Raw genomic sequence first — 20,807 nt, 5'->3', positions numbered from 1 at the left:
GGCCTGGGAAGATGGCTGGGGGGACGGCACCTGAAATGGGGCAAGTCAGGAAATGTGGGTGAGGCCCTAATGATTGTGTGGGCTGATTCACGGGAAGACCTAGCTTCAAGCCTGGATTGAGATGAGTATCCTGTCAGGCAGGAGGCCAGTTTTGAGACCTGGGCATCTCTCTTCTTCAGTTCTGCCAGCTCGGGGGGGGGGAACCTAGAGGAGCAGTCTTTGCGCTAATCCATCATTCTCTGACAGCCTGCCTTATCTCCCTGATGGGAAGATAAACTCCTCAGAGGCCAGGATGGTTCCCCAGGAAAGATGCTGTTTGTTTTAGATCCTCTAGGGTTAACCCTCTGTCAAGTACCTACTCTCCACCCTTATATCAAGCATCACCTGGGCCCTTGTTAAAAATGCAAATACTCCTGCCTTTTCCCTGGGGAGTCTGACTAGATTTAGGGACCCAGGTGTCTGTGGTTTTCACAAGCACCCAGGTGATTCTTTCGGTAAAGCAAATTTGGAAAACACTGAGCTGGGTAAGCTCTTGAATCCCTTTCAGTCCTAAACTCACAAAGCAGAGTGTGGTAGGAAGAGCCCTGGTTGGTAGTAAGCAGACAGGTTCTAGGCCTGACCCTGCAGTTCAAGGGCACCTAGCTCTGCTACTGGTGCCCTCACAATGCCTGGGTACCTGGGGTGAGCATTTCGGGTGCTGATAAGAACCCTGTTCTGGGAAAAACCTAGAAGGGAAGGAGACTACAGAGCAGAGGAGAATATTCACCCATGTGCAGCCCAGCTCTTGGAAAGAACAGGGGACCTAGAATAAACAAGTGAAATGGACATCGGGGAACAATAGGTTCCCAGCATCGTCCCCCTGGGGCTTTCTCTTCCCTGGGATTGGCACAACTTGTAGGTCTCAGCAACTCCCACCATACACAAGGGGACACTTAGGCCCAAACAATTTTTAAAACGTGTCCAAAGCACACAACTAAGCCGAGGAAATAGGAATCCAGATCCCACCACCTCCATTGTTCATTGTTGAGGTGCATGGAAACACAGGCATGTTTTCTTGGGGCTTGGGGGAGAGCTTCTGATGGTCAAGCGAGTATCCTGAGTCCCTGGACATTCTCCAGAATGACCTGGAATCTCACATTTCCTTGATTTGCTCAGCCTGTTACTGGGAGAGAGAGAATGGGGGTCTGGGGAGATGGGCAGGACCCAGGAAATACCTTGAATGGGGAAGCGAGGGAGGCTAGACTGAAAAGAAAAGCTGCAGGGGCCGTGTCTAGAGAGGCGGCCTGACTTATCAAGATCTCACACCTGAGGGATGTCAAAGCAGGGGGAGAACTCCAGCTCCTCTTTCCCCACCCAGGGCAGCCAAAAGGCTGGGTGCCAGGTGAGATCTGATTTTGCAGAAGCTTTTAGAAATTCGCTGTGTCAGAGAAACTAAAAGACCAAACAAAACCCCTAAAACACAAGCCCGATTATTTCATCCACGTGGCACAAGAACAAGCCAAAAAAGGGGGGTGGGGGGGAGGTGAAGAGTTACCCGTCCCGCCCCTGCTGGGAGGAAGGGATTTTCCAGAGAGCCAACTCCTGACACAGCCCGGTCGCTGACGGGACGCGGCAGGGAGGGAGGGAGGTTGAGAAAGTCCTTTTCCCACAAAGCCGCTGGACCCGCGGTCCCCTCTCCCCGCCCCCGCCCGGGCCACAGCGGGCCCTTTAAGGGCGGAGAGGTGCACGGTCTCTTTAAGGCAGGTCCTGGTGGTTTCTGTTTTCTGAAGGAAGTGACGGGGGGTGGGATTGAATGAAAAGTGCCAAACAGGCTCGGCGCGCCGGAGTCTGGGGCCGCGGAGCCGCGGCGCTGGGCCGGCGGGCGGGGGCCCCGGAGCGCCGCGTCCGCCTCGGAGCCGCCGGGGGGCGCGCCGCGGAACGCAGCCCACGTGCGTCCGCGCCACGTCGCGGGGCCCCGCGGCCGAGCTCCCCGGGGAGCCGCTCCCGGGCGCCCCGAACTAGCCACCAACTTCGGGCGAAGTTTGGCAGCGCCTCTCCCCGCCCGCACGCGGCGCGCCGTGGCCGCGGAGCGCGGCGGCCCCCGGGGATGCGCCCGCCCGGCGGCTGCGAGGTCCCCACGGCGCGCCTCGCGCTGCTGCTGCTGCCACTGCTCGTACCGCTGCTGGGGGCGGGCGCGCCGGCCGAGCTGCGGGTCCGCGTGCGGCTGCCTGACGGCCAGGTGACCGAGGAGAGCCTGCAGGCGGACAGCGACGCCGACAGCATCAGCCTCGAGCTGCGCAAGCCCGATGGCACCCTCGTCTCCTTCACCGCCGACTTCAAGAAGGTGAGGCACCCCGCTCGCCCTGGGGGACCCTCAAGCCTGAGTGCCCCGGGGTCCCGGTCGCATCGAGGCCTGCGGACGGCACACTGGGGCCCAGAGGGACGCGAGTTAGCCAGGGTCACGCCGGACTCCTCTGCCCCTCTTTGCCCCGCTCCCCAGCGCCCAGCCCCGGCCCCTTCATTCTCGCCGAGGAACGGCCCCGCTGCTCCGGCGACTCCCCGCTCCAGCCTTTCTTTCCTCTCTTGCCCTGAGTGCCCAGGCCCCTTCTCACGCCCTGCCCAGCTCTCCCAGGCCGTCCTGGGGCTGACCCTCCAAAAGAGTCAGTGTTCATACCCCTAGACTCCCTTCTTGGAGTAATTTCTGCGTGCTTTGGTGGGAAAAATCGTGGGCTAGGAATCAGAGGTCCTGGCTTCTGGCTGTGTGATCCAGGGCAAGTCCTTTCCTTCTCTGAGCCTCATTCCTCACCTCTGTACAGGACAGTGAGGTGTACAGTGAGGCCTCCCAGCCTTGACATCGTGGAGTCTGTGAGCCACCTCTCCCTGTTTCACTTTCCTGGGCTAGAGAAGGGAGGGTTCCTGGGCAGAGCTGATCGTCCTGGGGCCTCTCAAGCCAAGGAGAAGCCATGTCTCCTCTTTGGTCTGAAAGTCTGCAAAGCTTGAAGCAGAAGGACCTGGGGAGAGGTTCCAGATGAGGTCCCCTTGCTCTGGGAGAGGTGCCACCCCTTACCCTGCTTGGCAGGAGGGCTGGCCAACCCCCAGGTTTGGCCCAGATCGTAGGGAAGAGGGGGCAGAGACCAGCCTCTTCTCAACGTGTGTGTATGTTGTGGAGGGAACCAGGTGAGTGGGGGCACCCAAGATGGGGAGAGTAGGGGGAATGGAGGTGCTGGGGGTTTATTAGGAAATGAGCCTGGAAGGGCAGTGAGTGACTAACAGTGACCCAGCAGCAGGAATTCTGGAGAGAAAGAGGGCATGGGAGGTGTAGGTACTAAGAGAGTCTTCTGATCTCTTACACAGGGCACCCCCACACCCCACCCCACCCCACCCTACCCTACCCCTCAAGCCCCTTTCCTGATGGAAAGAGTCTGTGAGGCTCTGTCTCTGAGAGAGTGAAGAGGGGAGGCCGATTAGATAGTTGGGCAGCTGCAGAAGCCCAGGGCTGTGGACCCTGCCTGAGCCACCTCTCTCCTCCCTCTTCGGGACTGGCAGCTAGAGAGGAGAGGCGGGAACCTTTGGGGAGTCAGCTAGGGCCCCAGCATATCTGCCATAGTAGCATGCCGGGGTACAGTGGACAGTGGAGGTGGGCCTTCCTGCTGATCTGTCCCAGGGCTGCTGAGTTGTCAGGGACATGGGCGGACCCGTTAGGGGGTGGGTGAGTGGTCTCAGTTGGGAAGACTTTGTGGCCCTTCCTTACTCAGCAGGCCCAAGCCGCGTTTTCAGATTCAGGCAGGGGTAGGTGAGTTTGTGTGTGGAGAGAGGAAAGCTGACAAGGGCCACAGCGCCTCCCGGCTCCCCACCTAAACTCCGAGGGAATTTTGTCAAGTGTATTCTATTCCAGGAAAATCCAAATTAGTGGCTGGACCCCTCAGGAGGCTGGGATCCAATCTGCCCCTCAACCTTCCCGTGAAGCCCTTTGTCTTTGAGAGTGGAGCCTCAGACCAGCCTGTGGGTCTCCCACTTTCCTGCCCACTGTTCTGTGGCTGTGCTGGAACCCTGGAGACATGCTGCCTCTGGGACCTCTCCAGGAGTGAAAGAGGCAGCCGGTAGGGCTAAGCTTTTATAGCCTCTGGCTGCAGCCTGAACTCTTTGATTGCTCTACCCTGAGAGCAAGGAGAGGGGAGAGCCCAGGGGGCAGTGGGTAGAGGACTGAGGGTTTAGTGGGCACTGACTGCCCAGTTAGAGACTCCGTTTGGAGCTGATCCCAAGAGCCTCGTTTTAATCCTCCAAGTGGTTTGAACCTCCACCCAGATTCCCGAAGTTTCAGGTTAGCCTCTGACCCAGAAGCTGGCATTTCACACCCGCCCCTGGCATCTCCAGTTTCATCAGCAAGGGAGGGAATTGGGAGTGGAAGGCGCCGAAACAGAACCACCTCTCCAAGGTCCCCACCAAGTCCAGGTTTCTCCATTAGCCAGGAGCAGGTGGAGTTGGGGAATGCTGCCAGTGGGGTGGAATAGCCTTCACCCCCACCTCAATCCACTGTCTACACTGGCCAAATCAGCTCTTCTACATGAATCCTTCTGGGGTGGATCACCTCTCTCGCTGCCCCCCTCAGCGAGACTTGGGGCCCAGTCTCCCCTGCCCTGTCTACGTTGGTCCCTGCAGTTTGGTGATTGCCTTATAGTCTTTGGCAGATTTCCACAAGAAGCCTCTATCTAGAGTAGTAACTTTTTCCTATAGGAAAAAGGCTGGACGTGGTGTTCCTTTTGTTTCATGTACCGAATCCGTTTTGGGTGGTTTGGGAAAAGTCCCTAGTCCGCTTGGGAAGAGTGACTTTTGCCATTTTATCACCTTTGGGAGACAGTCCAGACTGAAATGAGACAGACCTGGTTTAACCTTGGGCAAGCTCCTTGATCTTCACAGGCCTTCATTTCTTCATCAGTAAAGTGGGGGTAATAAGGATACCAACCCCATGGATGCTGTGAGAACTAAACGGGATAAGGCAGGAGCAGGGCTCACTGTGCTGAGTACTCAAGAAACAGAAGCCACACACGTGCACAATTGTGGCTCACATCGCGTTTCAGCATGGACCCTTCCTACTCAACTTGGACTCAAAAAGGTTGAGTGAGGGACCCAAAGTCAGCACTGAGCCTAGAGGAGCCCCGAGTTCCTCGTCATAACCTTCTCTTTGAAGCTCCACGTATTAGAGTTCTCCAGCAAAACAGACAATGGGGTAGTCATGCGTCGCTTGACGACGGGGACACGTTCTGTGCATCCTTAGGGAATTTCATCCTTGTGCAAACATTCACAGAGTGCAGTTACACAAACCTAGATGGCGTAGCCTACCACACACCTAGGCTATATGCTACTAATCTCATGGGACCACAGTCATGTATGTGGTCCGTCCTTGACCGAAACATTGTTATGTGGCGCATGACTATAGCTACAGATATCTGGAAAGAGATTTTTATCATGAGGGATGGGCTCAATGGTTGTGGGGCTGAGAAGTCCCACAGTCTGTCATCTGCAAGCTGGAGGCCCTGGAGAGCCGGTGGTGTAGTTCCAGTCTGAGTCCAAAGGCCTGAGAACCAGGAACAGCGAGGTCTGAGAAGAGGAAGAAGACGGATGTCCGCGCTCAAGCAGAGCACAAATTCGCACTTCCTCGGCCTTTTTGTTCACACCCTCAACAGGCTGGATGCTGCCCACTCACAGAGGTGAGGGCACTCTTAGTCTATCCATTCAAGTGCTAATCTCTTCTGGAGGCACCCTCACAGACACACCCAGAAATAATATTTCACCGGCTCTCTGGGCATCCCTCAGCCCAGTCAAGTTGATGCATAAAATGAACCATCACACTCCAAAACTGCCAGCCAGCCCCTCAGAGCAAGGAGCAGTCATCCTTGTGCTGCCGGTCTCCCCAGGGCAGCAATGATTCCTCTTGTGCTGGCGGCATCCCAGGCTTCTGTCTGGCCCATTTCACCCCCACCCAGGCCCCCTCTCAGGCTCCTCCCACCCTGTCTGTTTGCCCCTACCACCAGGCAGGGTCCTGACATGGACTGGCTCTCCCCACGCTGCCATGCTGGACCTGAAGCCAGTGAAGCAGTAACAGTAACCAGCCTGCTGGGGGACACCCAGCCTGGAGCCCAGGCGAGGCTTATAAACTGCCCAAGTAGCTTGGAGCTGGCCAATGGTCACCATGCGGTACTGCAGACTCTGCCCAAAGGCTGCTAACCATCAGGCCGATGCAGCCGCAGATCTAAAAGAAGTGCCATAGCTCAGTGGCTCCCAAAGATTGCTGCCCATTAGAATCACCTGGGGAGCTTTAGAAAATCCCGATGCCCGGGCTGCTCTCCGAATGTCTGGGACTGGGAGCCAGGCAGCAGTATTTTTAAAGAGCTCCTGGTGATTCCAATGGGCAGCAAAGTTTGGGAACCGCTGGCATAGCTGCTCCAGGCAATGGGAAGGGACTTGGAGGAGGGACCAGGTTGGACTGTTAATGAAGGGAGAGCCCGAACTCAGTCATGTATTTGAAACCTGTCGTTCCACAATGACCCTGATGTGTTTTAAGCAGCGTATAGACGTTAGTTCTAATGCTGCGTGCTCTCATACAAGAAGTCTAATTCATACTACACTCCCAATAGGCAATGCTCTTCTTTAGAACCCAAATCCTATATGCATCCTGATTCACGGAGGGTATCCAATAGTGGGCACGTCACCATCCCCAGTCTCTAACTTGGCTTGTTGTCTAACAGCCCTCTTGGTCCCCCTCCCCCAGGCTGGAGTCCCTGTCCCAGTTTTCTTTCCGTCCCCCAGTCTGATTGTCCAAACGCTGGGGGAGGGGATGAGTCATGGTTCCAGGCAGTGTGGTTTGGTGCTGACCGGATGGGCAGGGTGTGGCTGAAAGATACCAGAAAGTCATGTGCAAGTGCATCGAGGAGGTGGGTGCCACAGGGCCGAGGGTAGAGGGGGTGGAGGAGGGAGCCACAGACTCCAAAAGTGTGGAGGGAGGGGATCGTTACGGGGCCCCGGGCTGGAGCCAAGGTAAGGGGAGCCGGATCGCAGTGTGACTCAGCTCAAGGTTATTCCACAAAACTCAGGGAGGTGGGAACCTGAGCCCTGCCCTGGCACCGATGGGTGAGTGGGAGCCAGAGGAAGGAACAGTCCAGAGAGCACCAGAGTCCCTGCCTTGGGGGTTCCTGGTCTGCGGGTCGGGGGAGCAACATAGGAAGATGCATGGTTGAGATGCAGTCAGTGAAGATGTGGAATGTGCAACTGACCACGTTGCTGCCTGAGGCAGTTTATTCTACTGGGTATCACACCACACGGATGTCAGACAGGAGGGGCTTGGGGCCCAGTCTCCCCTGCCCTGTCTACGTTGGTCCCTGCAGTTTGGTGATTGTGTGGAGGCGTGTGATTGGTAGGGTGTCTTCTTGGGGAGCAGAAGGCAGTAGAGGTGCTTTCAGGGGAGGCCCAGACCTTTTCAGAGTCCAGAGCATTTCCTCACTGGAGTTTATGAGAAGTCACCAGAAGGAAGGACCCGGCTCGTGTCCGTGGGGCCCTGAGGTCTAACAGCAGTCCTTCTGCCGTGTCTGAGGAATTCCTGCCTGGATCCGGGGTCAGCCGCCCTGCCCAGGGTACAGACGTGCTCCCCGGAGCTTGGCTAGCATCTCCCACCCTGAACACCTATGTCCAGGTGGAGTCAGAGCCAAAGATCCCAGATGGGGCAGAGAAGACTGCCACCTGGGGACAAGTGCGTGGGCTGCCGGAAAGAAGGTGAGGGGAGGTCGAAGTGGGGTTCTTCCCAAATAGGCTTCCCAAGGCACAGAGAGGTGGTGGTGGCGGGAAAACTCAGGACAGACTCCTGTCACATAGGAAGACAGGGTCCACCTTGAGGTAAGAATTGTGCGTCTCTGGATCTCAGGCACAGAGAGTCGCTCAGCTCACATGCTGGGGGTTGCTTCCTCACGGCTGGCCTCTTTGATCCACACTGCCACGTCATCAGGCGGAGGTCACATGCATTTTGCACATGTGCACACTGAGGCTGAGAGCTCTGAAGAGACTGTGACAAGATCAGGTAGCTGAGGATCCAGAATAGGACCCAGGGATCCTTCCAGTCTATTCCACTGCCAGGGCTGCTGCGGCATATAAATAAATGGGCTCCTTCCAGAAGGCTGAAGAAACCCCAGTAGGGGAGAGGAAAGGGAAGGAGGAGGCTGGAAAAATCCTTGGTGTGTAGGAACAGATCTTGGGCTCTCCTCTGTCCAGTCTTGGGCTGGGCCCGTTCCCGCCAAGCTCATAACCCTGTGAATTTTAAGTATTGACCCCTTGGCAGCTTTGAGCCTGAGACTGTTCCCCACCCCCCACCACCCCTGAGACGGTGGGTGGGGTGAGGGGACCGTTTTTAAAAGATCCCACAGATACTATGGAGCACTCACTGTGTACATTTTCTGCCCTTTACCTGCTGTGTGACTTGACAAGTCACTTAACCTCTCTGAGCCCCAGGCTCAGACATGACATGAGCACAACAGGGACAATAGTATGATGCTCACAGGCGTGTTGTGAGAGGTGAGTAAGAGGCCTTTGCAGAGCAGAGGCCAGCGAAGGCATGTGAGAAGTGGGGAAGTGGTGCCAGCCAGGCCCTGCGCGGGTCCCTCCCCCTCAGCTCTCCTTTCTCAGCTGTTAAGCAGACTGTTTCAGCTCCTTTTTTCCCACTCTAGGGACCAGAGCATCATTAGGAGCCTCTGTCCTGTAAGTTGGCAAGTGCTTAAGTGGCTGCCACTGGTAATTCTGATAAAGGGCAGGGAGGCATCGGGGCCGGGGATGTGGGTGGGAAAGAAGTGTGGAGCCCCGTCTTAGGAGCCCTGAGTCAGCGGGACGGCTGGGCACAGTTGATCCACATAAAGCCTCACATTGTTCCCCAGCCAGTGGTGACCTTTGGGATTTGGCTGACAGAGCACTAGGGACTCTGGGGGTGGGGGTCGGGGCAGGGGGCACTGCTCCAGGCTAGTGGTTGCGCTAATGCCCCCTAACAAGAAGCCTCTGTCCCGGGCCTAGCCCTGAGGTTATACAGACATCTTGTAGTGGGGGCGGCCCACGTCCCTGGGCACCAGGCTGGGGATGTGCCTGGCTGGCTTTGGGTTCGCTCCATCCACCCCATTCCTGCTGGAGGAGACTGTGCAGAGCAGCTGTGGTGCCCCTGTGCCTGCCACGGGGCAGCCAGCATGAGGGAGGACGGCACTGATTCCTGGCTGGCTCTCCAGCTGACCCCTTACCTCCCCAGTCCCATGAAGCTGGCCCCTTCTCTAGCAATAAAGCAGCCGCAGCCAGGAGCTGAGCAATAAATATTTAGATTGGCTCAGCCCCGGCCTCAGAATCACACACTCTGGTGTGATGGGAAGGAGACCAAGATGGCAGGAGAAACTCCCAAGAGAGCGCGCCAGCTGTCCAAGAGCAAGAAGGAATGGGGGAGCGGGTGGGGCACAGGCTGCTTCATGAGAACCCTGAAGAGGTGGCCTCCAGCCTGGGCTGTACAACCACTGTTGTGCTGTGGTGGGTTGGGAGAGGGGCACTGAGGGAAGGGACCATGCCGCCATCCTGTACCCTCAGTGTGTGGTTCCCCTGGGGTAGAAGGCTGGGCTGGAGAAGGGCCTTAGCGAAGGGCCTTAGCGGGTGGGGAGGAAGCAGGGAGTAGGGGGTCACAAAGGGGCAGAGGAGGAGAGGAGAGTCGCCAGGCTGGAGCTGGGGTGATGAGCCTGAGAGGAGGCGGGTGAAGGAGTGTGGGGAGATGCTGCCTGCGAGGGGGCGTGCGACCAACTGAAGGAGGGGCTTGCGACAGCACGTGTGAGGAGGTTGTTAGACTGTTGGTGAGAAAGGGTGTATGTGAGATGGAGCGTGAGACTCTGTGTCTGAGACTTTGGGGGAATTCTGTGGGATACTGTTGGGGAGAAGATAGGTTTCTGAGACTATACGGGATGCTGAGATGAAAGGGGATCGTTGGAGGCTCCACAGGAGTGACCGTGAAGGGGGAAGTGTGCTCATGTGAGTAGCTGTGTGTGAGGGAGAATGGGAATGCGCAGCTGAGCCCCAGTGGGAGCCAGGGGCAGGAGGGGGCGGTGGGGGAGTCTGGGTGCCGCTGGGTGAGAGATTGGGAGCAACTGTGTGTGAAAGAGATTGTCTGAGAAACAGCAAGTATGTGTGAAAGATTCTGGACATGTGGCCCATGAGTGGAGGAAAGCAGGTGTGAGTCTGTGTATCAGTTAGGATTCAGCTGGACTGCGAGTAACGTAAAACCCCAGCGGCGGCCAAGGCAGAAGAGAAGCTTGTTTCTCTCTCTGGTCTTATCTGAGGCTGGAAGTTGGCAGTTGAGGGCTGGTGAGACAGCTCCACAATCATCAGAGCTCCACTGGGCTCTGTCTGCAGTGTCACTTCCCTGTCCTCAACGTTAAGCTTCACCTGGGGCCGACCCCCAGGATTGTAGCATCCAGGCCTGGCACGGGATGTCTGCTGTTGACATGCAGAGGGCTGGGCCCCCTGCCTTTCCCGGAGCAGCCCTCTACTATCTCTTAGGTGTTCACCTGGAGCCCAGCACAGCCTTCCCTCTCTGAGATACAGTGGATCTCAAAAAACCAGCGTGGCAGGGAGTGGGCAGAGAAGAAGTGAATATCTGGACAAGGGTTAAGACAGCGGGGAGCTTGGAGGATCATAAAGATCACCAGACCGAGAGTCAGGAAATCTGGGCCTCTGGTCCTAGCTCTGCAGCTGTGACCTGTGAAGATCACTCCCCCTGCTGGAACCTCACTGGATCATGAACTCAGTGATCCCCTAAACCTTCTAGAAGCCAAAATAGCAGCTGTAGGACTACCAGCCTGCAGGGGCCCAGCTATAAGCAAGCCTAAGAAGAAAGAGCCATCGTCTTGTTGGAGGCGAGGGGTTGTTGGAGGCCCCAGAGCACTCGCTTATTCATTCACTCAGCTAGTAAGTGTTGAGCTCAGGCTCTGCCCAGACCCTGAGGATACTGCATAAATAAAGTCTAGTCACTGCCCTTGAGCCAGGGGCAGATCGTGGAGGGCCCGGATAACTTGTTGCCCAAGCAAAAGATGCCATATGAGGACAGGGCCCCTCTGCCGAGGCATTTAGATCAGATGCATGCTGGCCCAGCACAGCTCAGCCTTCTGACTTAGCTCTAAACCACAGATGTGCTCATGGCACATTCAGGCTCAGAACCCACCAAGGACTTCCAGTCATCTGCTAGATTCAGCTCACACTCCTTGGCTGGGCTCTCAGAGCCTGTGCCCTGCCCCTCCTGCCAGCATCTTCCTTCAGCCACTCCCTGCCCTCCCCCACACCCCTCCCCACCCCACCCTACCCCATCCCTGTTCCCTCCCATCACCTTTCTCAGAGGCTTCTGTGCTCTTTTTTGTTCCTTTATTCATTATCAGACGCTTATTGAGCACCTGCTGTGCTCTAGGGGGCCGGATACACTGCAAAGAAGATACTATCTTAGCCTCAAGGAGTTGAGTCTGGAAGAAAAAACATGTAAAGAGGTCACTGCGAAGCCAGTGGGATTTGTGCTGTAGAGGTGAGGGGTTGGGCCTGGCCGACTCTGCTGCAGGGCGGCCTTGGGGGGAGAGAGTGGAGGGGCCCCCAGCCCCATCCTTAAGGGGACAACAAGCACTCCTCCATCCGTCTGTCTTTTGTCCCAGAGCACTTAGCATAAACCTCAACCCTGGGCCTTATCATGGTGCACTGACTGGTTGTAGGAGGTCAGCCTCCCCACGAGCTCCTTGAAGACAAGGGCTTTTGCAGTGGTCCTGCCCAAACTGGTGGCCATGAGGACCCTGCCCCAGGTAACGCTAAACAATGCTCTCCGGCTGATTGCTGATACCTCGAGCCCCAGAGTCGTCACCTGACCTCTCTGGGCCCCAGCTCCATCTCTAGGAGAAAGGTCTTTACTCCAGCCTCTGCAGGTCTGGAGTAGATCACAGGCAGAGCAAGGCCAGGGATTGCAGCAATACTAGAGAAACTTCGAGTTCAGCCCACTGTGTTCGGAAACCTTTCCCCTGTTTTTTTCTCACAATAATCCCTTGAGGTGGGTACTGTTAGTTTTACTCATTTTACAGATGTGGAAACTAAGGTACAGAGAGGTTAACTCCCCCAAGATTCTATGCTAGGATCAGCAAAGCCAGGATGCGAACACAGGTAGTACTGGCCCCAGAACCTGTGTTCGTCACTCCTGTGTTATGCTAGAACCTCCCACCTCCTGCTCCTTACTTAAAACCACAGACAGAGGACTTCAGTGATGCTCACTTTCTCTGTGGCCCCCTCACCATACCCTCTGTATGGCCCAGATTTCAACCCTGGTAGTGTATGCGCTACTTCTTCCTGGTTGCCTATTCCTGGTGGGAGCTCATGGGAGAAGGGGCCTTATAGAAACCTCCCGACTTGGGAGTCCCAGCCCCAGTCCTGGGCCTGAGGAGCCTGCCTCCAGCCGCCTGTGTGGGCTCTTCCCCAGCCATGCCATCTGCCTTGGGCATTAGTCCACATCCAGGTGAATCGCCCCAGGGACTCTCGGGCGAGGAGGAAGCCTGGGAGCCAGGCTTCATCTGGCCTGGGCTTAGCATCTGGCCGATGTTCCCTGAAGCAGGGGGACCTCTCCCACACCCTTTCATCTGTACTGGAGGGAACCTAGTAGGGAGTCTGAGGTGTAAGGAGTAGAAGGTAGGAGGGGCACTGGTCGGGATGATGGAGCCAAATAGATCCAGAAACTCGGGCTGCCCACTCCCTCCCAGGGGTCAGCAAGTACAATATGGTTTTCTGGAGAAATAGCACTAAGGAGACTGGAGAAGTCAGGATTTAGAGGCTCTGGGAGAGGCAGGCAGCAAGTTGGGGTGGTCCCGCCTTGTCTTACCTTGGTATTTGTGTCAGATGCTGTTGTCTGTTAGTCACACGGAACCGTGTGTGGGAGCTGCCACACTCCCCAGGCAGAGCTACAGAGGACCTACAGACCACCGCCAGACAGACAGACACAGCTGGAAGAGGGAACTGAGTTCTCATCCTGCTCTCTGCCACTCGCTAGCTGTGTGGCCAAGGGCAGACCCTACTACCTCTCTGGACCTGAGCTTCAGTTCCTTTAGCTGGGCATCCAGGAAATCGGGCTAGCTGATCTAGGAGGCGATTGCGCACTGTGGTTAAGAGAGCCAGACTTTGGAGTCAGACTTCCTGGGTTAGAATTTCGGCTTCGTTTCCTCTTAGTCCCATGACCTTGAGCCAGCTGCCCATTCCAAACTCGGTAACAGTCATAGCTCCCACCTCCTGTCGTTGTAAGCATTTTAAACAGGACAATACATCCTTTTTGACTCATAGTAACAATGACTTGTCCCTTCCAGTTGTAAACTTCCATAAACCTTTGTCCTACACAAATAAATAGGAGATAAGAGGAAATCTATCTCAACGAGAAATTCTCATTCCCTCTCTCCGCCCGCCCCCGTCAGGTTCCCATCTTGGTAGCATTTTATTGTTGTCATTGACATTGTTATTTAATTTAGATGCAGGGAAAAAATTCAAAACAGATTTCTTTCACCCTCTGGTTTGGTCTGAGAGTTCAAAGGCTTTCTCCTGCTGAGGGTGGGCAGGTGATGTCCCCAAGCAGCTGGAGACCACTCGGCAGCCGTCAGACTCCCTGGTGTGGCATGTGCCTGTGGTGTTGGGGAAGATGCTGTGACCGTTCCAGATAGGGCTCTTTTAAAGGGTCATTGCTGCAAATACCGGGGAAGTGGATTTGGGATCCTGCCTGGGGATCCTGCCAGGAACATCCGCCTGACTCAAGCGCTAGGAGGGGAAGTCTGGTATCAAGTCTCACCTGGCAAGAACTAAGCCTGGGGAGGAAAATGCACAAGTGGACCAGCCTCCAGTCTCCCCTCAGCCGACCTGAGGGATGGAAGATTGGATGGCCCAGCCTGAGATTCCAGCCTCGTGGCCCAAGAACGGATTTCCTGTTGAGAGGAAGCTGGGGTTACCCGAGCTCTGATTCACCTTCCCTGCAAGTCTGGGATCATAAGGAGCCTAATGGAACCATTCTCACCAGCAGAGCCTCAGTTTCCCTTTCTGCAATATTGGTGGGAAATCTCCCCGTATGCTCCCTCACCTCATTGTCCCAGAGATCATTGACAGGAAAAGGAAGTGAGAGAAACGTGCTTGTCGAGCCAGAGGACTTCAGAAGTGCCTGGGCATTTATGGGATGCCAGCACTCACTTGTTTCCGATGACTGTGACATTTGCTGATCACCCGCAATGGTGACAGTCACCACACCTAGCACTCACTGAGGACTTCCTCCAGGCGGGCATCCTTCCACGCCTTCCACACCAACTCATTCAGCCCTTAGCACAACCCTGCCAGGTCCACGTGTCATCATCCCCATTTTACAGATGAGGCTTCGAGAAGCTGGGAGGTGTGCCTGGGCGCTGGCTGATACATTGCAGGGTTGGGATGGAACCATGGGCCCCTCACTGCCTGTACCAGGAAGTCCAGGGGGACCCCCAGATCCTGTTCTCAGACCACTTACTCGAGCAGGTGTACAGTAAGCCCTCAGTGAACGGGGACCCTGTTAGGGGACAAGGCCGGGCAGGAACATTGACAGGTGAGGAGCTACACAGGGCTGTATACTCAGTGTCAGGGCAGGACCACTGCGGCTCCTGGAGGAGAGTGGTCATTGTGGCCAGGGTACCACCCTGGCAGGGGGGTCGTGACAGATTTAGACTACTTGTGCTGGGACCTGCTAACTTCTCACTGTTAGACAAGGCACAGAGATGCGTGAGAGCAGGGGCATCTCGGGTGCAGGTGGGTCAGAGCACAGGGTTCCAGCAGCCAAGTTGGGAAGGGGACCCCATCGCACCCTGTGGCCCCTCTCCCTTCTGCCTCTGCTCCCCTCCAGCCTCCCCCATTCGTGCAGTGAGTCAGTAACAGGAAGGAGCCTTCGGCCCGCTGGCAATGCTGTTAGTAACCCATGGGGGAAGAAGTGCACGGGGAAGGGAAAGGTGAGCCACCCCAGCTCCCGCAGGCCAGAAGGTCCCGGCTGCATCTGCCCTTAACCCCATCCTGCCCCAACCACCTCCGTCTGAGATGGAGGCAGCCTGGAGCCTGGCTGATTCGAAGCAGCAGGGGCATTTTGAGGAGCACCAGTTTCTAGGCCTCCCCTAAACCTGCTGAGTAAGAAAGTCAGTGAGAGAAACTCTGCAATCTCCTTGTAGAAGGTGCAGCCCCTCCCCCACAGTGCCCTGGTCAGGTGGTTGTAGGGGCACTGACCCTGCTGATCGGGATGACATGGGGGTGCCACTGAAGGGAAGCATCAGCTATGAATGAGCCGGATGCCAGAAAGGGGGACAGTGACCTTCAAGGCGAAGTTCTGTACTTTTAAACAGCTCTGTTTTGAAAAGCTTCCTCGCGGTTCTCTATGTGAATTTTCCAGGTGGTTTGGGAACATCTAGGGTGTGTTCTTTCTTTTAAATCACAGGTTCAAATGGCAAAGACTGAAATTCCTAGGCCAGCAGGAGGGAGGTGTCTGTGGCAGGGCAGTGTCCAGGCATGTGTGTCCCCAGGGCCTGAGCTGAGCACTGGCTGGGCTGTGGGGAGGCCTGCCCCCTCCAGCTGGTCCCTATCCTTCTGCCCTTCCCCATCAGGATGTGAAGATCTTCCGGGCCCTGATCCTGGGGGAGCTGGAGAAGGGGCAGAGTCAGTTCCAGGCCCTCTGCTTTGTCACCCGGCTGCACCGCAATGAGATCATCCCCAGTGAGGCCATGGCCAAGCTTCGACAGGTGAGTGCCTGCCCTGGACCTGCCCCGGCGCAGCTCCTGCCCCAGGGCCCTCACCCCTGCAGCCAGCCAGGCCCCAAGCCTGGACCTTACCCCAGCCTCAGTCTCCCACCCAGCACCTGACCCACCTTCGCCCTCCTCCCTGGCACCCCACTCTCACCTTATAGTCCTGAACCCCCTGATTTTGCCCCTGGCCAAACCTGACTCCATAGCCTCAGACCTCTAATCAGCACTGAACCCCCAATTCCCAGATTTTTCCAGTCCCCTAATCTCAGGGTCCCCCCGCCCCCCATTTATGATGGAGGCTAGGGGCTTGGACTCTGAAGTCGGATCTGCCTTCAGACCCAGTGCTACCATTCATTATTAGAGCAACATTGGACAAGTTACCTCCCCTTCAGAGCCTCTATTTTCTTGTTGAGAAATGGGTTATAATGAGATTTAAATGAGGTGATGCGTATAAACTGTCCAGTGCAGTGTTTAAAACCCTTCTGCCTGTTGACCTGCTCCCAGTCCCTTCCTGGGCCCTGGGCCTCTCCCCAGCCTCATCTCTGTTCCCTGAACTGTCCAGCCCTGCCCTGGGCCACTCCCCTTTTGCCTGCCCTTCCCAGGGAGACTCAGTCCCTGGAGATTGGAAATACAGAACCCGGAGGTCATTTGCCCTGGGACAGCCTGCCTGGCCTACCCACTTCCAACACCACCCCCCAGCAGCATGTCAGAATTCCCCATCAGGCCCGAGACGTCAGCCCAGGGGCCAGCTGCAAAGGCGGGGCTGTGCTCTGGGTGTCAGTTTCTCCACCAGTTGAGGGGGGCTGGATGCCCCTTGACTGCCACTCCACAGATAGCCCCAAGGTGCTAAAGGCAACCAGCTTGGGCTTGTCTGACTCTCGGCCATCAGGGAAAGAATGGGCTGGGAGCATTTTGAGTCCAGTTGGGAATGGCTCTTCTCCTCCCCACAGAAAAACCCCCGGGCCGTGCGGCAGGCAGAGGAGGTACGGGGCCTGGAGCACCTGCACATGGACATCGCCGTCAACTTCAGCCAAGGGGGCCTGCTGAGCCCCCATCTCCGCAACGTGTGCGCTGAGGCCGTGGACGCCATCTACACCCGCCAGGAGGACGTCCGGTTCTGGGTGGAGCAAGGTCAGCTGGGTGCTGCCCACTGTATCACATCCAACATGATAGAGCACAGTGTTGAGATAAGGGAGTTCAGGGGAGGGACCTGTAAGCCACGCTGAGATTGGTCAAGGAAGGCTTCCTAGAGGAAGTGACACCTGTGTGGCTCTTCAGTGAGAGGAGTCAGCTAGATGAAAGGGACCCATTTCAGCTAGGGACACAGAACTGTGACTGCCTGGCCCTGTGGAGGGAGATTCCCAGACATCTCCCACCTCATCCCTGCCGTTGGTGAGAACGCAGATGGACCTTCTGTCCTGGGAGAGGGGTACCAGCACCAGGGTCCAGGTGGGGCCCAAAGACACCCGTTCCCACCTGCCCATCTCTGCTGCCACCTCTCAGAAGCCAGCTTCTCCTTTCCTTCACACCTTCCTTGGTGCCAGCGTCTCTCGCCAAGATCCATGAGGATTCCTCCCATCTTTGTGTGGTCCCTGCCTCTCTAGCCTGTGTGACTTCACTGCTGGCCCATCTGGTACCTTTCCAGGACTGTCCCCAGGTCCTCTTGTGGAGGGGACATGGAGATGTCGCCATTACAACTCCAGGTCCCTGGTCCTTCCAGCCAGCTGAGCAGTAAAGAAATACCCACCCCTCCTAGGACAGTGCTGGAGTTAGAAATGCCCGATAGAGCTGTGGTCCTACCTCCACACACACAGCCCTCCCCAGTGAGCTGACCCCAGACCGAGGCGCAAACCTGATACTGTCCCCCAGGGGCTGGTCCCTCCCATGGCCACTGCTGTCACCCCCAGCACCGCTCACATGCACCCTCCCGTCTACCCTGTGCCCTGGGCTCCCCAGCAAGTGTGTGCTGGCCCTTCCCTGCCTGGCCCTCCTCAGATATCACCTCCTTTAAGAAGCTGTCCTGGATTTCCTTCCCATTCTCCCCAGGCCTCTATTCCATTACGTTCCAGTATAATGATGTTTTTAAGCATAAGGTGGCAGCCTGGCTGAGTGGAGGCCTTGAAGTCAGACAGACCTGGGTTCCAGTCCTGATTCCACTTACTGTGTGACCTCAGTCAGATGGCTAAACCTCTCTGGGCCAGTTTTCTCATCTGTAAGACAGGGATGCTAATACTTAGGTCAGAGGGGTGATGGGATGCCTGAAGAGGCCCTCCTTTGCCTCCATGCTGACCTTTGCCTCCCTCCCCCAGGTGTGGACAGCTCCGTGTTCGAGGCTCTGCCCAAGGCCTCAGAGCAGATGCCGCTGCCCCGCTGTGGGCAGGTGGGGGACCGCGGGAAGCCCTGTGTCTGCCGCTACGGCCTGAGCCTGGCCTGGTACCCCTGCATGCTCAAGTTCTGCCACAGTCGCGACAGGCTGACGCCCTACAAGTGCGGCATCCGCAGCTGCCAGAAGAACTACCGCTTCGACTTCTATGTGCCCCAGAGGCAGCTGTGTCTCTGGGACGAGGACCCCTAGCCCAGCTGGGCTGAGGGGGTGGCCCAGAGGTAGCTGCTCTGGGCCACAGCTCCTCCTCCAGCCACCAGAGGGGGTGGCAGCCCCCACCTGAGGCCTTATTTCCCGTCCCTTCCCTAATCCCGGAGCCTCTGACCCCATCACTCATGACTGTGACAAGGGATGTGGCATGGCAGGGGTTAACTCATGAAGGCACCCTCCCCCTGCTCCCACTCTGCGCCTTCCTTGGGGGCAGAGAGGGGAAAGGGTTCTCCAAATTTACACCCCTCCCCTCCTCCATCTACCCCGAAGTGTTCTCTTTCCAGCAATCAAAATGTGATGGCCTGTGAATCTCCCCTTTAAGTCTTTGCAGGTTTAGACCCTAAAAGGTGTCTGTGCCTGTTACCCCATCTCCCCACCCACCCCCCACCCAGAAGGAGCTGGCCCCTCTGCACCGTCCCACTGCCCAACAAGGAGGGGACCATTGCCCCAGAGAGGGGGCTGTCGGGGACCGACACCACAGCCCCCCCACCAGACCATGACGCCTTCTCACTGCTGCCCCCGGGTGGGTGGGCCCCCCCAGCCCGGAGACAGACCGTGTGTGCCTCTCCCCAGACCCGGACTTGGCGGCCCGAGCAGGCGCCAGCTCTCCCCCTAAACAGAAATATTTTTGTAACGTTCTGGGGTGGGAGGGAGCATGAAGTATGAGGAAAACTTGAATTCCAGATTTTTAATGCAAAGTATTTATCATTTGTACCAGAAATAAAAGTTTAAATTTTTACTTGACTGACAGCTCAAGGCTCGGTGTTCTGAGAGAACTTTTAGCCGATGCTGCCCCCTGGTGTCAGGAAAAGCGCTCCTGTACCCTGTTGGGGACCAGTCCTGGGACCAGGATTTCTAAGGCACCTGTTGTATGCTCACCCATTGTGTAGTGGGAGAAGGTGGGAGTGGGGGTTTGGGGGATGGGGGGTGTTACTCAAGAAGAGGAGCCATACATAGATGAGTAAGCCAGACAGTAATAAACAGCATGAGATAAATTAAGGACAAAACTGTAGAAGCAGACTTCCAGAGTTCACATCCTGACCTTGCCTCTTATTTGCTGTGCAATCTTGGGTCAAGTTGCTTTACCTCTCTGTGCCTCAGCTCTCTCTCAACTATAAAATGAGCTTAATTGTGAGATTTAAGTGAATTCATATATTTCAAGTGCCTCGCACATAGCGCTCACGGTGTTAACTATTACTATAGATCTTGTTACTGTTAGTGAAAAGAGCAGGCACATCCTCATCTATAAACCTGAGACAACTAAACCAGACATCATGACAGCCCCTTCCCTTCAGAAGTATCTCCCAGCATGCAGAGGCTGTGGTGGGAAGTGCTGGGCTGGGCCCTGGAAGACTTCTGAGAAGGAGGGATATGCGGGCTGAATTTATGGGGGAAGGTTTCCTGCACGAGATGCGACACGGGTTGAGGCTGAAGGATGGTAAGAACTTGGCAAGGGGGCTGTGTGAGCACAGGGCAGAGACTGGAGTGTTTCAGGAGCTGGGAAAGTTCCAGGGGACCCAACTCCTTAGGAGGGAGGAGAGGGGGGAGTCAGATCCTCCCAGGCCTCTCCAGGAGGGAGGGAGGAGCTTGCAGCCCGTCTCCCTTACTCTGCTCCCCAGCTCCCCCAGGACAGGCTGCTCCTGCACTTGAACCTGTGCAGGCCACGGGGTTGTAGTGACGCCAGGCTTGCTTAGCCATGGTCAAGTCAGGGTCGGTGGGGAGACATCGTTTTCAGGTGGATGTGCCTCCTTGTTTTCAAAGACCAGCTTCAGCCCTGTTCCTGGGCCTTTTCCTCCTGTCCCTCCAATCCAGGGCCTCAGGCCTGAGCCCCAACCCTTCCTCAGGGTGGGGAGGTTACTTGGAGAAGCACCTCGCACCCCACCCACCATGTAAATAGGTGTCGACGGTCAGCTCTTTGAGAGACACCTTGAGACAAGGCCCCACTTTCCTCAGGAGGCCTTTGTGGACGTGTAGAAACATCTGGAGAGATAATATTCTTACAGCAAGTACTCATTTCTCTGGCTGTTTAAGGTTTACAAAGTACCTTCATATAAATTAGCTCATTGGCTCCTTTAGTAATTCTGTGACATTTTATAGATGTGGCTGACCTATAAAGTTGTGTGACTTGCCAAAGGTCGGACAGCTAGTTAGGGCTGGGATCCAACCCCTGGCCATCTTACTCCACATACACCTACTAACCCAATGGGTCCATCAGATGGGCCAGCTGGACCTTCAGAGAGCACAGCTCACTTACCGGTGGACGAGGAGAAGTACGAGGTAGGGAGCAGCTGCTGGGGGCAGTCCTGCGGGAGCAACCACTGAGTCCATGGGGCAGGGGGCCCAAAGCTCCCCTTTGCCAAAGTAAGCAAGGCCCTCTGGTGGGAGACCAAGAGCTGGGACCTCACTAGAGCCCCTTCAAGCCAGAGAAG

At 56.3% G+C, this 20,807-nt stretch overlaps 1 protein-coding gene across 1 annotated transcript; it reads left to right on the top strand.

Moving 5' to 3' along the window:
• The first annotated feature begins 1,673 nt into the window (after nucleotides 1-1,673).
• On the top strand, nucleotides 1,674-19,128 carry OAF (out at first homolog). The gene is made up of 4 exons (XM_044752467.2): nucleotides 1,674-2,323; nucleotides 15,648-15,782; nucleotides 16,736-16,916; nucleotides 18,095-19,128. Exons 1-4 carry the CDS (start codon nucleotides 1,793-1,795, stop codon nucleotides 18,358-18,360), a joined length of 1,113 nt encoding a protein of 370 aa, XP_044608402.2. The 5' UTR covers nucleotides 1,674-1,792; the 3' UTR covers nucleotides 18,361-19,128.
• The last annotated feature ends 1,679 nt before the right edge of the window (nucleotides 19,129-20,807 follow it).

This window comes from Equus asinus, chromosome 20 (assembly GCF_041296235.1).
Source record: "Equus asinus isolate D_3611 breed Donkey chromosome 20, EquAss-T2T_v2, whole genome shotgun sequence".
Classification (NCBI taxonomy): domain Eukaryota; kingdom Metazoa; phylum Chordata; class Mammalia; order Perissodactyla; family Equidae; genus Equus; species Equus asinus.
Note: the sequence above shows the minus strand (reverse complement) of the source record. Positions and strands in the feature narration are given on the sequence as shown.

Bases quoted from the DNA above. Each gene is read 5' to 3' on its own strand.
- OAF (XM_044752467.2), top strand. From the start codon at position 1,793: ATGAAAAGTGCCAAACAGGCTCGGCGCGCCGGAGTCTGGGGCCGCGGA. The intron at 2,324-15,647 runs GTGAGGCACCCC...CTTCCCCATCAG, and splicing joins TCACCGCCGACTTCAAGAAG to GATGTGAAGATCTTCCGGGC. The intron at 16,917-18,094 runs GTCAGCTGGGTG...TCCCTCCCCCAG, and splicing joins CCGGTTCTGGGTGGAGCAAG to GTGTGGACAGCTCCGTGTTC.